This window comes from Balaenoptera borealis (assembly GCF_965194805.1).
Source record: "Balaenoptera borealis genome assembly, chromosome: 4".
Lineage (NCBI taxonomy): Eukaryota > Metazoa > Chordata > Mammalia > Artiodactyla > Balaenopteridae > Balaenoptera > Balaenoptera borealis.
In genome coordinates, this window is record NC_138861.1 from 75971279 (window position 1) to 75987669 (window position 16391).

At 40.7% G+C, this 16391-nt stretch overlaps 1 protein-coding gene across 4 annotated transcripts in view; it reads right to left on the reverse strand.

Moving 5' to 3' along the window:
* Window positions 1-383: 383 nt before the first annotated feature.
* KIT (KIT proto-oncogene, receptor tyrosine kinase) overlaps window positions 384-16391 on the reverse strand; it is an 84793-nt gene continuing 68785 nt past the window's right edge. For 2 of the 4 annotated variants that reach the window (XM_082390125.1, XM_082390124.1), the window contains exons 9-21: window positions 16171-16352; window positions 14877-14983; window positions 14656-14782; window positions 14274-14378; window positions 13875-13985; window positions 12176-12326; window positions 10212-10303; window positions 9568-9695; window positions 8373-8495; window positions 4783-4894; window positions 4568-4667; window positions 4113-4218; window positions 384-2656 (exon numbers count right to left, since the gene is read on the reverse strand). In XM_082390125.1, coding sequence (XP_082246251.1) covers window positions 2528-2656; window positions 4113-4218; window positions 4568-4667; window positions 4783-4894; window positions 8373-8495; window positions 9568-9695; window positions 10212-10303; window positions 12176-12326; window positions 13875-13985; window positions 14274-14378; window positions 14656-14782; window positions 14877-14983; window positions 16171-16352 — 1573 coding nt within the window. In that variant the 3' untranslated portion in view covers window positions 384-2527. Of the gene's footprint in view, window positions 2657-4112; window positions 4219-4567; window positions 4668-4782; window positions 4895-8372; window positions 8496-9567; window positions 9696-10211; window positions 10304-12175; window positions 12327-13874; window positions 13986-14273; window positions 14379-14655; window positions 14783-14876; window positions 14984-16158; window positions 16353-16391 lie in introns of all 4 variants that reach the window. The other 2 variants (XM_082390123.1, XM_082390122.1) reach the window with 1 other exon arrangement.

The window sequence follows — 16391 nt, forward strand, 5'->3', positions numbered from 1 at the left end:
TTTTAGACAATCTCTTTTAGGAAGAAACATGCCAGTTATATTAGATTGAACCACATAAAATTGCTGCTAACCAGGATGGTCATTTCACATGAATCAACCTAATAATCATCATCGCAATGTGCAGTAATCTCAATGTGTTCTATATTTATTTCTCAACTTAAATAGAGACCTTGGGTTGTAGAGATAAAATGAGAAAATACAGCACATACAAATTCTTAACAGATGTCTGTTGAATCTTTAAGTATATAAATCCTAGCAATCTGGTAGCCTCGCATGTATCTTATGCATACTAGGTACAAACCATTCTAATGCCAGGGTGAATGCACTTTAACACTTTCAAGTTTAATTTCCCTGAGTCTGAAATAATTAAAAATTCCACTTGATTTATATATTTACACTTTTATTAGAATTCTTCAGAACTGTGAACAATTGGACAACATATCAGAGAAAAAACATAGAGAACATCAACATCCTTTAAACTTGCACCGCTTACATATTTACACATAAAGTTACTTACTGTATATATAAAAAATATTTTCAAGGACTCATGGGCTTGGGAATAGTCAAAAGACATTATTGCTACATTTCAATATTTACCAAAAAAAGCCACAAAATAATTTCAAACATTAAGCCACTGCCAAAGAAACATGGGATGTAAAAAAAAAAAAAAATTATAAAAATATAAACTTTCAAGAATATCCAAGACAAAACTCTCAGTGAAGTGCCCCTGAAGTACCTAGACATCTACAATTAACAACCATTTTTCTTACTATAACCAAGGTCAATAGAAACACAAAGGAAATTTTTCAAAGTATGGCAAACAGCGACAACTTCTTACGTGACAACAAAACGCCCCAACCTGTTACCTTTGGAAAGGTGCGAGAGCATAGAACTCCAGTGCAAATGGTTACTTCCAGATAAATGGCCACAGTTCTCTAAATGAAAGCTAAGGGACCTAGGAGGAGAAAACCGTGAGGGCAGCATACCTGAATCTCACGAGATAACACACAAACCTTGCCATGTACCCGTGGATCTCTCATAGTTGCGCAGGGAAAAAAAAGGTAAACTCTAAGAGTAATATCCAGGCTACAGCCTAAAGTGTAAAATTTAAATATGTTTCAGTGGGAAAGTAGCATTAATAAGGTCTAAGGAACAGGTAGAGTATGTTGAGTATAAATAACAGAGTGCCTTAAGTGCAGGTGGATTGCAAATAAACAGGTACTTAAGCACTCCACTTCCTATATGCCTCTACGTAAGCTTTTGGTAAGCTTCTCTACACAGCTAGGTGGAGCGAAACAAGAGCTGTGCTGAAGAAAGCCAAGCGACTTCCTGGGTACTGAAGGACCCTCTTGGGCTCAAGGCAAGACTACTCCCAAAATATTTGTCTACAAGCATACACACGCGCGCACACATACACACTTATATAGATACTGGCCCAGTGTCTAGGACATGCCTGCGACGGAGGCTGAATCTAAAGTTTATTTCCGGCTACAGAAGAATCCAACTAAGACAGTACTGCTTTGTCACTTCTGCCGGAGTCATGCAGTAAATCGGTCACTTTTTCAAACGGCATCAAATCCACTGAACACAATGCCATTCTGAAGCTGGTCAGCTTGTTCTGGACAATCTCTAGAGCAAGTTCATCGGCTACAAAGGAGATCTCTGTTAAGATTGTGCTTGGCAATTATGTATTTTCCTTAAAAAAGAAAAAAAAAAAAAAAAAAGCACTAACTGTTTCCTTCAAACTTGTCTGGCTCTTCAGCTATTCCTACACACAGCAGACTCAAGCCAGAATCGTATCCAGAAACTACACCTTGTGGGTTTCCCCCCTCAAATATGTGAATCTGTACAATTTATAAATGAGTATATACAAAATGCAGGATGGGGAGGCCTTCTCTCCAATTCAGCTCCCTAATTGTGAACTCTATTTAGAAACCAGGTCAGGAGCACAAAGGCTCTCACCCAGCAGTCTATGCGTGCCTGGAAAGCATTTTTCCACGGCCTACGTCTCACTCCCAGCATGAAATACTAGATTTCTTGAGCCCAGATACTCATAGGCTTCTGCCCTTTGAACAACATTCTATTTTCCACATCAAGGGATGAGCTTTCGGCTTCTAATCTTGCTGCATCATCATATCATTACGGATGATTATGAGGAATGAAGGTGACTACTGCCATGTATTCAAATAAACTATCAACTCTACTTTTCAGGCAGAAATTGGAGAAGCCCTGGGAAGGACTCAGGGTGTCTACAGCCCATCCCACCCACCCTTTCTCCAAGTCTGAAGTTATTCCATTAACGGGGGCTAGCTTGCTATCGGGAACATATGCAGCTCGATGGTAGCTGATGACAGAAATCATCGGCCACTAAAGTGTGCTCATAAAGACAGGAGTACAGTGGGGTGTCCACTACCCTGGAGTAGGATTTGAGTCGAAGGAAAACAAAATAACCATTATGAAAACCAAAGGAGTGGGGGCCGTTCTTGTCGGGGGGGGGGGTCCCCCCCCACCGGATGCGCATTCTGCTTCAGACATCTTCGTGCACAAGCAGAGGCTGCGTGGAGGACGCGCTGCTGCCCACCGAGTTGATCCGCACGGAACGGTCCACCGCGGGGGTCTCCTGATGGGGGCTGCACTTCGCTAAGTTGGAATAAATCTGAGGAAAACAAGTCCGCAGTTAATACGCCAGTCCCCGTAACGAGCACAGCAACAAAGGGGCACATCTGCGGCCTCAGAATCACAACTTATGAAGACTCCTAAAGCCAGGAGGGTTTACGAGACCTTACAGCCAAGAACCACATCATACTGACCAAAGACAAGCTTTGTTCTAGCCCTCATTTTCCCCCAAGGTCTGATTACCTAAGAAGCGATGGTGCAAAATGTGGTTTTCTGCTGGGACACATCTGGGAAAGAGAACGATCTAACTTTTTTTTTTTTTTTTTTAAAGAAATTCACGGTCTTTTATTTATTTATTTATTATTTATGACTGTGTTGAGTCTTCGTTTCTGTGCGAGGGCTTTCTCTAGTTGCGGCAAGCGGGGGCCACTCTTCATCGCGGTGCGCGGGCCTCTCACTATCGCGGCCTCTCTTGTTGCGGAGCACAGGCTCCAGACGCGCAGGCTCAGTAGTTGTGGCTCACGGGCCCAGTTGCTCCGTGGCATGTGGGATCTTCCCAGACCAGGGCTCGAACCCGTGTCCCCTGCATTGGCAGACAGATTCTCAACCACTGTGCCACCAGGGAAGCCCTAACTTTTTTAAAAGGTGTATAAATCTCTACAGCCAACTCCAATGCAAAGGCTGATGTCAGTCACTAAGAAATCGGTGGTCCTTCCAGGGGTCTTCCATTGAGAACTAGGCTCTTGGGTGTGAAATGCTGTTTAATTCAAAAATGTGCTTTGACACCTGGAAGAGCAAGCTTCGACCCAAAAGTATCAGTGGTATATGCTGAAGAAAAGACAGCTCCAAACACACAAACCGGAAAAAAAGCAGCTTAAAAAAAATCTGAGTCAAAGTAAGGATCACTCATTCTTCCTTAACAGCCTAAGAAATGATGGATTTGAGTTTTGATTTCCCCCCTCCTCAAATCACTGGGAGGGATCTCCCAACTTCAAACAACTCTTCATTCTCTATGGCTTGTGGCCATGACAGCTATCTGCCACGTTCTGGTTATGCTTTCTTGAGCTGAAGGTTTATTTTACTGCAGCAACAAGCTGTCTTTTCTCTGATTTTATTCTAGTGCACATCACCCCAACCCTCCAAAGGCTGAATAGCCTGACACGTGAGGCAGAGCACATGCCGACCCCATGACCAGCACTTGGGGTGGAAGAGGAAACGTGGCAAATCCTTACGGAAACATCTATGTCCACACTTCTGAGTGCCAAGTCCTCTACTCTTTCACCTCCTCATCTCATAGCCCTTGGGCCCAGAATGGGGGGTTGGGCAAAAAAAGAAACTGTTTCCATTGCTTTACTTTCCTACCCAAAGCCCAATTTACAGCCTAAGCCAAGGAGAGAAGGGGTGGGTAGCTTAGTCCTTACCCCCAGAGCCTGAGAAGGAGGACACGCTTGGAACCAAGAGAACGGAGGTCCTATGCCTGGCTAGAGTGTACTCACATGATTGGTGCTCTCTGAAATCTGCTTCTCAATCAGCTGCACAATCTGCTGAAATGTTGGCCTTTTCAGGGGATCAGCATCCCAGCAAGTCTTCATGATGTCATACCTGCAAAACGAGGGCCATTTATCACTCCTCAATGCCCTTAACTGGTCTTCAGGTGTATGCCATGCAGCAATTTCAAAAATAATTCCAGGGCTACGCAACTGGACATAGTGAATGACATGGGCATAAAATAAAACTCTGTCTATGAGATGCTGCCAAAACTTTCTGTATATTTGGTGACAAGAATTATGAAAATCAGCTACAGAAATGACATTTGACCAGGATGTCATAAAAAGGGAACCAAGTGACATTTCAAACTGTGCTAGTGAAAACCCTCAACATCTGAGCTTGTCTTTAAAAAGGAAAATAAAAGGGGAAACATTATCTGAAAGAAGAATGTCTGGGCCCTTACATTTCCGCAGGTGCGTGCTCAGGGCTGAGCATTCGGAAACCTTCCTTGATCATCTTGTAGAATTTAGAATCGACTGGCATTCCAGGGTAGGGGCTGCTTCCTGAGGCACAAACAGTTTGCAAATCAGTGTAACAATAAGCAAGCAGGACGCTGACAACACCTTAAAGAAGATACTCTGAGTCTGATCAAGGAGCCTTTGGCAAGGCTCGTTTTACCTAAAGAGAACAGCTCCCACAGAAAAATCCCATAGGACCAGACATCACTTTCAAACGTGTACACACAGTTGAAAATGCTCTCTGGTGCCATCCACTTCACAGGTAGCCGAGCCTGCAATGGAAGCATAACAGAGTCAACAATGTTAATTATGAAGCTCAAAAAAAAAACGGAACAGAAAATATTCCTATAAATGTTGCTTCTGCTGAGAGGTGGAGGTGAGAACTTGACGGGCATCTCACGAAGGCCTTCCACCCACATAACCTCAGATGACCCCGACTGCCTCTGAAATAGGTGGATCACAGGTACAGCTGCCCCTTGAACAACGAGGGTTTGAACTGCACGGGTCCACTTACACATGAATATTTTTCAATAATAAATGCTACACGGTCTGTGGTGCGTCGAATCCAAGGATGCAGAGGAACCGTGGATACGGAGGGCTGGCTCTAATTTATACTGAGATTCGCCCCTGCATTGTTCAACTGTATACTATCCCCATTTTCAAGATGGGGACATTGAGTCTGCACAGTGTGGTGGATAGGAGCACAGATGTCAGACACAGATACATGGGTCTAACCCTGGCTCCACCACTGGCCTTGTGTAACACAGAGGTTAGTTACCACTGAACGCTGTTTACCCTTTTCCCTTAATAGAAACATGGCCTCCCACGGTAAGGACTGCATGACCCAGCTCCTTCCCAGCTGCGCGCAGCCATGTGGCTCAGTTTTGGCCACTAAGGTATATAAGTGTTGTGTGACAGCTTTAGGAAAACTTCCTTAAAATGAAGCTGGCATGTGCCCTGTGGTCTTTTCCTTCTTGTCTCTTCCTCCATTATCCTGCCTTCTGGGTGTGTTGGCTGGCTCTCTCATGGCCATATCATGGACCATGAAGATAAGGGCTACACCAAGGATGGTAAAAAGAAAAAAAAAAAAAAAAAGAAAGGTGGAGGAATTCGCTCCCCTAGTACATCATGGAACCTCCATACCAGGCCCGGCCTGCTACTCCTATACTTGTTTTCCTTTTTTTGGGGTGTTCTGTCATATGCAACCAAAACTATCCCTTACGAATACAGTGGGAAAGTCACTTATGCATCTATAATTAAGCCTCAGGATATTCTTCTGTAAAGCAAAAATAATACTTCAAATTCCATGAGTTGTCTTGTGGGTTAAATGAGATAATATGGGTACCAGTGCTTAGCTGGGTACTGCTGACTCACTAGTGTCTGAAAAATTGCCCTGTATAAGCAAGCATGTGATAGAGAGTAGCAGATATGCTGACTATGACTATTCCAAGGTGGTGAGTGGCAGATTCGGGGTTTAAATTCAATGGCCGAACTTCACATCCTGAACTCCTCCCGCTAACCTCGAGCCAAACTTTCTGTGACTATTCCTCTTAGAGACATTTCTGGATTCCTGGATCTTAATTTACCATAAAAAGGTGAATCAATCCTTCGCTTAATCCATTTAGGATTGAAAACTGGGAAGACAATTTTTTCTGGTCTTAAAGTTATTTCAGTCGGTAGGAAAAAAAAAATGCTTTCCAGTATCCCCTCCCAGATTTTGTGCTAAAGCTCTTATAGAGGCCCTTAACCTGAGATTTACAAGGTGTCTTGAATTCAGGGGCTTGTGAACTTGGAAGGGAAAAAATTACATTCTTGTGTTCACTAACTAAAGTTGAGCATTTCCTTAAATTATGAATGCAGGCAATAAAGCACCAGGTCTTAGCAGTGCCTGTGACTTTGTCACCAACAGTAACATAGATACCTTCATATTACAGTTTTATATTCATCACTTAGAAATTACAGTAGTTGTTAGACCCACAGTTAGAACATGTTATTCTGTGTAACAAAGAAGCACGTGTAATGAATATCACAGAGGTACTTTTTAATATTTTAATAACTTCATTTCCATTTAACGGCTTTTCTCAGTATCCTATGTATTTTATGCATTTAAAACAGTGTTCTGACAAGGGATCCACAGGTGTCACCAGACTATGATAGGGGCCACAGCACAAAAATGACCAAGAACGCGTGTGAAGAACTTTCAGAGGAACTGACACAACGAGGAGGTCTCAAATGACTATAACGTAAATTTGGGGCCAATAACATGTTGTGTGAGTTTCCCTGCTTTTAATTTTGTCCCATTAGGTCCCCTTACCCAGTAGTCTGGTGAAGAGTGATATCTGTGACTGGTTAGTTGAACTGGCTTAGCTGGAGTCCACAATCTGAAGCCTGGTGGGACCAAACCACCTGACCCATCCTTGTTAATTCCAACTAAGGTCACTAGCCAAGAATGGGCTATTAAGAAGCTGCAGCATAACCACTGTCATGATTATTTAGATTCCAAATAAGACATCTAGCCAGAATAATAAGTGCCTCATATAAGTATTAGCCACAGTGTGCCTGGCACTATTCTAAACACTCTACTATGTATATTAACTCATTTAATCCTCACAACAACTTTATGAGGCAGGTGACAGTATTATTACCAAAAGGAGAAAAACCAAGGTTCAGAGGTGCTGGGGTAATCCTTGCCAAATATTACACAGCCACTAAACGATAGACCCAGGTTCGAACTCAGCAAGACTGGGTCCAGAACCCAGTAGCCTTTTGTCAATACTCAAAGGCCTGGATAGAAAACCACCTTTCATTCTTCCTTCCAATAGTGTACCAGGACGGAGAGGACTTGGTGTTATTAACACTCGTAGCCTTAGCGAGTTACTAGAAACGCATGCAATCATCAGGAAGTAAATCCAGGAACGTTTCTGCAAAAAAAACAAGTCTAATACAGCCCACCCACAGAGATGCCATAGTGATGGAGAAGGTAATATTACATCATCATAAGGCACACAAGAGCTACCTCCAGGAATAGCTCTGGACTATAGGTATGGGCCTGGGAAAACAGATGTAGAAGAATATATGTTCAAGACTATTGGCTTCCCATACTAATGGGATATTCCTCTAGAAATCATAGGCTCTAGTTTCAGCCTCTACTGACCTGTGTCATCTCAGACAAATATCACTAAAATACACTGTGTTTTTAGTTTCTCCAACTTTTAAAATGTGAAGACTTGCATTCTAATGCCAAGGGTTTGTCCTGATGATACAATGAAAATTGGCAATGAGAGCACTTTGAAATAAAATCACTATGTTCCGTAAGCCAATTGTTCCTTATGAATGTCTTTAATAAGCTCTCTTGATTGTAAGATTCAACATTCTATATACCTAACTCTGAACATTATGTTAGACTTAACATTATCTTTTTCACATAGCATGTCAATCTCAAAATAAAATTCTCCTGCTGTGACCTTCAGGTCCACATTTGTTTCACTTGAACAAAATCAAGTTCATTGCTATTCTCAGGCTATAATGAAAATTAAGGCTATTTCTGTTTCCTTCACATGCTCCATAATTACACAATTAGAATTAGGATTTCTATTATCGGAATTTTGCTAAAGTACACTTAATTTGACTGCTAAAATGCATGGTACCGCAAACGTAGGATTTGCATTATGAAAATCATAAAAAGCAATACTTAAGAAAACTTGAAACAAAACTCCTTCACTGGACTGTCAAGAGAGAGTGGGTACTCACGTTTCCTTTGACCACATAATTAGAATCATTCTTGATGTCTCTGGCTAGACCAAAATCACAAATCTTTGTGATTCGACCATGAGTAAGGAGGATATTTCTGGCTGCCAGGTCTCTATGAATACACTATTAGGAGAGTGGGAGACAAAAGAAAACCATTTACATTTATTTTAAACTTTTAAAGAGTGAAAGCTATGTTTAATACTAGAATGCTGCTTATGTCATACAGTGCCAATACTTTTGCTTTACGTTTAAACTATTCAGTGCACCAAAAATAAATATCTAGATTACACTTTGAATGATGTTCAGATTTGTGTTTCACATTGTTAGGACCTTAATTACTATAATCACTTTCAAAACCAACTTGAATAAATGCTTCTTTTTTTCCTTAGGACTACTTTCATTCATAGGAAAATACATTATAAATAGTCGCATCATTTTTTTAAATGGAAAACTCATTTTACATGCTTCTCTTTGAATGTCCTTTTAAAGAGTTTCTAAAATGTCTACAACTTCAATTTGATACCTCCTAAGGACAAAGGGAAGAGGCTCTTTATTTCAGCCATCCTATATCCTCTTTTAGTTTGGTAATTGTTTGGAAATGTCACCAATGATACTTAAGGGTAGGTTGTGTAACCTCATTCTATTCTGCTTGTCCCATTTCCTAAGGAATTCCTCTCACCCTTCCAGAGACCATGTTCCTTGTTTTGGTTCCATCATTCTCTTCCCACCCCCAACCTTCTGATCAAATGTTTATTGCTCTCTCTTGATTCCTTACTCCCCTGCACTTTGTAAACCATACGTGCAATATTTGAGGTCTAACTTCAAAAAGACCCAAGTATATGCTTCACCGAGCACTGCAACTACATGAGTTACCCCCTCCTTTGGCTGATAAAATATTTATCTCTTTATTTTCTAAGAGCAGCTCCTATATCCTAAAAGCCAAGTTTTAAATGAATTCATTGCATATAAAAAAATATATTCATAGAAAGCTCATTTAGACAGGCTTGCACTTTAAAGCTTATAAATGAGAACATGAATTCCGAACAGACAGCAGTTAGAACATGAAGAAACTATTTCCTCTGCTTTTGGTTACCACATTTCAAATGACACTCTGCCTTCTAACTATGGCTCTAAAATGCCCCTTGGGGGCCATGGGGGCAAGGAGAGGACTCTTCTGAGAATCACCTCCACTTACATTCTTTGAGGCAAGGAATGCCATGCCCTTTGCCACCTGGTAAGAAAAGCTCAACAAGTCCTCCAGGTCTAGGGCCAACTCATCATCTTCCATGATGGCAGGAGTCATGTCTCTTTCTATGTATGAACCTGTTAGGAGGAGAAGGGATTTTCCTAGCAATTAGTACCTTCAAGATAAGGAGAGTAAAAGACAGTGACAACAATACCTCCAAGGGCTGGTAATCAAGGAACTGATGTGAACTTGCAGGCAAATCACCTCCCCAGTGTTAAGGACAGGTAGGTACTGAATCACAAAGCTAATATTCCCAATCCTGGGCTAAGTTACTAAATCTTCAGGGAAGAAGAACAGTGGATGAATACAAAAGTCTCATATTTTTTATATGCAAAATATGTATGTGATATATTTTGATATGCATGTTATCATATATGCAGTAAGATGCTCAGATACAATAACACATGCCCTGACCCCAAATATCCACTTGCAACCCTTAACTGCCATTGACCACTGGCATTGCCACTGGATCCTATGGCAATGGATCCTATCATCAAGGAAAACCGGTCACTACAGGAATGGTGTTAGATTCCACAGTGGTATGAGAAACCCTCTGTCAATGAAGTTGGTTTTATTGCTTGATAGGTACCCACCTATTCTTGCAGATCTCCTTTTGTCTGCCTTGGTTGGTACAACATAAGAAACTCCGGGTTTCATGTCCATGTACTCATTAGTACTATCACCGCTGGGAGAGATGAAACATCCATCAAATCATGATTAAATAAAATGGGAAATGGGGGAGCACACAGGGCCAGGCTCTATCTCCCCATCCCTTTTTGAACATAAGAGGCTGCTTTTATTTAAAGAAAGCGTTGCCAAGTTTCAATGAGGAAAATCTTGTTCAGTAAGATCTGAGTTTTTAATATTCAACATTCGGGTCCAATCCCCAGGAATTAGATGGCCTTTTTTGTGTTCAACAGTAGATGGAACTCAGGTCAGAAATTTCCCACCTCTTGACACCAGGGATTTAATGAGAAGCAGAGAACCAAAACCATTATCCCACATTACTTCAAACTCTCTAAATTAGCCTCAAGAGAGACAAGATGAAAGAGACAAAGAACCAGAGCTTCTGAGATGTGTTATTAGTGGGGGAAGACAGAGATCGCTAACATACAGCAACTGATGGAAGAAGGTTTAAAAAAACCAAGTTTGGTTCAGATAAACACCAATAATTTGGATGATTTTCTGAACCATCTGGACCTCTTGAATCTGCAACATTTGGCTGGAGAGTCTTCAAGATTTCTAGTACTTCCTGCTTCTGATTAGCATAGAAACACCATGACAACAATCTCCTTCAGAGTGTGCTGGTGGTTCCAATCCCATATGGGATCCCAAAGCACAAAAAACACAAACAGGACTGAACAATTTAGGCCATTACTTCAGAAAGTTAAAAAATATATAGGGGGCCAAGGTTTTAGAAAAAAGGCAAAGTGGCTCATTTATTCATATAAAGAGGATGTGCGCTACAGAAACTAACAAAAGATGGTTTGGTTTATACTGTATTTTACTTCCACTTGTCACTACTCAAAGTTTACAGGATTGAAAAAAGAATTAAAAAGCTTCACCAAGGATTTAAAACTTTAGCCAGAGGTATAGAAAAACACTTTAGGAGGTAACCACCTATCAACAATATTTACCAAGGTCTCCTTGAGGGCCTGGGGTTAAGTTTAGGAGACAAGTCTTGCCTTCTCAAAATGTAGGGGATATAGTAAATAAAAAGGAAAGAGGAAACCCACCCCACAACTGCAGAAATATAAAGTATAAGGGATTGGGCATGATTACTATGACTTCTGTTGGGCAGGGTGAATCTAGGAAATCTTAAATGGCAGATCTTAACAACACTTGGAAAGAAAAGGCAAGACATGGCACAGAATTCTATTCTGGTTGTAAACTACACCAATTCTCCTTAAAGGAACTTGAAGCCCTTGACACATCATTCAAATTCAGAATGGTGTCAAGGATGAAAGAGATGAAAATAAGGCACACAATTTTTTTTAAATGTGCTGGAGTAGTTGTGTCTTTTGAGGGCATGAGTTAAGAAAAGAAAGGGTAAGGTATACAGAAATAATTCAGAGGTAGATGGTGAGAAACCTATGTGCAGAGAGCTGTCTGGAGCTCTTTGCCATTCTGTTAAAGGTTTTAAAGGAATTCACTGTGACAACTTGGCAGCCTTTCCCACTTTCCCTATAAACAGTGTCTCACTGTAAAGATGCATATAGTACCCGACTCAACAGTATAAAGAGAATGACACACAAGAACAGAACGATGATAACAGAAATAGGTACAGAATTCATTCAGTTGAATAGAACTAAAGCTTAGAAAAACACTAAAGATGCATTTTTAAGAATCAACAAAAATTTAAGTTCAACACTATTTGAATCTTTAAAAACACTATTTGAACTTTCTAAACCGTTAATCACATTTAAATGATTTAATAATTCTGATTTTGTACCTCAAAGTACCTCAGGTTCACTTTTTTAAAGAATCACCCTTGATTGTAAACCCTCGTGACTCCATGAACTGCCTGTCAACAGCTATTTATGTAAATCAGTCTTACCAGGAAGACTCCTTTGAATGGAGAAGGTTTTTATAAAGCGCCGCTTCTGCATGATCTTCCTGCTTTGAGCAAATAAATGAATCACGCTTTCTTCTCAAAAAATTCAGAAGATCACCATAGCAACAATATTCTGTAATGACCAGGGTGGGCCCTATGAGCATTTAAGAAAAGGTTAGAAAAAGGTGAGATATACAGACCATCCAGCCTCCCATAAAAATACCCAAGGGTGATCATGGCCATTCACACTCAGGTTCAAGGCTAAGCCTACTTAGTACAAGAACAATCCTATCTATTAACACTACTTAGCAAAAAGCAGCAGAGTAACCTTTTTGCCTGAATTTCTAAGTGATTAGGGGCCAGGCATGACTGCTGGTTTTAGACAGGAGTTATAGCTTTCACCGTTATATTATTATCAAGCTTCCTATATGAATCCTTTGATTCATTTCTGTTTACAATGGAGGCTTCATGCCTCTTGGCAATGTTATTATGGAAATGATGATGAGTACACAAAAAAACTGTGGCATAATAGGAAAACCAACCACCAGAACCAACAGCTGAGACTGGGAGGTGGAGGAAACCCTGAAATGACGGGACATCACCTGTGTTCCAGGGCCTATCTGTCGAACTTTTTTTTTTTTTTTTTTTTGGTGTTGTGAACGCCTAAAAAACCGTAGCCCTGAAGTTTACAGGCAACTAATTAACTTGGGCAGAAATCTCTCAGGAACAATTCGTGATGTGGTGAAGCAACATTTATGGCAGCTGTTTTAAGAAACTATATAAACCTGTCAACTTGACAGTGGATCTCTCCAGACCTTGAGGAATGGCTCATTTTACACATCTCTGTTCCTTTTGACCAAAATGCCTTCTGGCAACATCACAGAAAGCCTTGATGAGAGGACTAATGACTTGCTTCCGAATTGGAAATTTCTTTTTTATAGAAGTGAAGTGTTTGCTCATTTGGTGTATATTTGAGGGCTGGAAGGCTTAGAGGCCTATTTTTAATGATAGTATGTACATGAACATTAACACTTTAGTGGCTAAATGTCATCCAGCAAAATATAAAAGCTCACAAGGTAAAAGAAAAGCTTTCTGGAGGAGATGAGACATTCTCGAGATATTCAAGAGGTCAATGTCAGTGAGACATGCATGACTGTAACTAGGGTATGTCCTGGGCTGTTCTGCCCCATGATGATAAAACCTGAAATACACATTCTTAAGAACAATAGCTTGGGTGGTGGGGTGCAGGAATCCAGCAAGAGGTTAGCTGCCTGGGTCAAAATCTTGCAAGGAGCTTATAATCAAGCATTGTCAAAAATCATATCAGAATCTCCCATCTTTTGATAATTTGACCCATAACAAGAGTCAGGTTGGGGCTTCCCTGGTGGCGCAGTGGTTGAGAATCTGCCTGCTAATGCAGGGGACACGGGTTTGAGCCCTGGTCTGGGAAGATCCCACATGCCGCGGAGCAACTAGGCCCGTGAGCCACAACTACTGAGCCTGCGCGTCTGGAGCCTGTGCTCCGCAACAAGAGAGGCCGCGATAGTGAGAGGCCCGCGCACCGCAATGAAGAGTGGCCCCCGCTTGCCGCAAATAGAGAAAGCCCTCGCACAGAAACGAAGACCCGACACAGCCAAAAATAAATAAATTAATTAATTAAAAAAATAAAAAATAAAAAGAGTCAGGTTGGCCATGGCCTTACCTCCAATGGTGCATGCTCCAAGAAGATTCACAATATTCACATGATTACCGAGGTAGCTTAAGACTTTGAGTTCAGACATTAGGGCTTCTCGTTCCGTTAAATGGGCACTTGCTAAAATTAGAAACATCTTATTTTAGCAAAAAACAAATCTTGGCGGGGGGCCTTGGGATGAACTGGGAGATTGGGATTAACACATATACAGTAATATGTATAAAACAGATAACTAATGAGAACCTGCTGTATAGCACAGGGAATTCTACTTCTCTTCGCCGTACAGTAGAAACTAACGCAACATTGTAAAACAACTATATCCTCCCCCACAAAAAACAAAAAACAGCCAAAAAAGGACAAATCTGGGACACTGACGGTTAGCACGCACAGTAGTTTGCAGGAACTTACGTTTGAGCATCTTCACAGCAACAGTCATGGCTGCATCTGACTTAATTAGGCCGTATGCAGTGGCCTCAACAACTTTCCCGAAGGCGCCGGCACCCAAGGTTTTCCCTATAGAAAGGAAGACAAGGAAGTAAGTGGCAATGGTGTGGTGGGACTGAAGGACTATTTGTGTCATTTCAAAACCAACAAAGGATTTGCGACAAATTTGTCTAGATACACTTCCTTAAAGTGTGCTTGATGCCAAATCTGTCAAAGGTGGTGAAATCTCACAAAAAACACTTATTGTTTCAGGTGAAATAAAACAAAGGAAGCTACTGGGGTTCCCTAAAGTCACTGTTATGTGTACACAAAAAGGTTACGTGGAAAGCCCCTGTTGCATACTGACCAAAACTCAGCCTGTTTCTGGGAAACTCCCATTTGTGATCATAAGGAAGTTGCGTTGGGTCTATGTAAACATAATTGTTTCCATTTATCTCCTCAACAACCTTCCACTGTACTTCATACATGGGTTTCTGGTGGAGGGAGAAAGGGAAAGAGGCATCATCTTCTAATGGTTAATGGTTCAGCCATTACAGCGTTCAAGGCAGAGAACAAATAAATGGTTACCTGCAAATATTTGTATGTAAGAATCATCACGATGATACACATCATACCAGCTGCGATCACAAAACCAATCAGCAAAGGCGTGAACAGGGTATGCGCATGGATTTGTTCTAAAATGAAGGAGGAACGTGGAATCACAACCTGTTAGTGGGGTCGGATATTCACCACGACCACCTTGCCCCCAACTCACCCACCTCCCACCTTACTGCCCATCACGGCAGAAGTCAAACCAGTTGCATCTGAGCTCCTTGCCTTGATTATTATCTTATTCTTGTTATTCAAAGCAATCTTTTAAAATAACAGCTTTAAACCAGAGGACTGTGGAAAAGAGGTTGCAATTTCCATAGCACAAGAATAACGTTACACTGTCAGTGAAAAGCAACATCTCAATGAACTTTGCACTTCAAATTCCTGCCTTGAACTTTAAGGTGTTTCCTTTATGGATATTTTATAGTTTCTTCTTTATGTTTTCCTGATTTTCCAAATTTTCTACATTGCACATTGAGTTTCTTTCACAACCGAGAAAAACACTTTTAAAGTGTTCTTTTCATTGCACTACCTGAAAAAAAACCTATGATAAAGAACAATGTAAGATTCTTCCCCTCGTTACTCAAAAACTGAACAAACACCACTTTCTGGCACTTGTCTTTGCCAACTCAAGAAACAAAAACCGAGCCCTAACAATGTAGGTGTCTAGTTCCTTTGTCTTTGACTTCATACCAATTCATCAATTCATCCACATGGATCATTCAACTTATGTTAGGAGAGCTAGTCACTCATGAATCAAATTTTAAAGATGGTAAAGAAATAGCTCACTAACATGATTTCATAAAAGGTAATGTTAACTTTCTGATATGGTGTCTGGCAATCTGTTAAAATAACTGATTTTAAGTCACAACTTAAATAATTTTTAATTGAATTTAAATCTTTAAATTGCCCTAATTCTGTTTGTTTGGATATAAAGTAAGTCTACTTCTCCTATTTTCTTTCTCTACCCCTTTCTAACGGAAACCGTTGGAAATACACAATTAATTTTATATTGATACATATGCACACACATACATACATGCACACACACATAAAATACAGGTAGTACATGGTTACTGCACACATTTTATTAACAAACTAGCACAGAATGAAACTGAGTAAGTTTGATGACAATTAAATGTGCAATGTGACTATTACCAGAAATGACATGGCCAGTGATGGAATGGACTTAAAATCATGATTGACATGGCAGGCAGAGCCTAAACATCCCCTTAAATTGGATTAAAAAGAAATATACCTTTGCTGTTACCTTTAAATGCAAAGTTAAAATAGGCAGAACTCTTGCCCACATCGTTGTAAGCCCTGCACTCCACCGTGCCATTGTGCTTAAAGGCGCTGTCATCAATGGAGCTGTAAACCACTAGTTTTCCAAACGGTGACACAGATGAGTTTTGGATCTGCACATCCACTGGCCCAACGGGGACAGAACATCTAGCGGGAAAAAAACAGCAGTGCAGACTTACTCTAGGA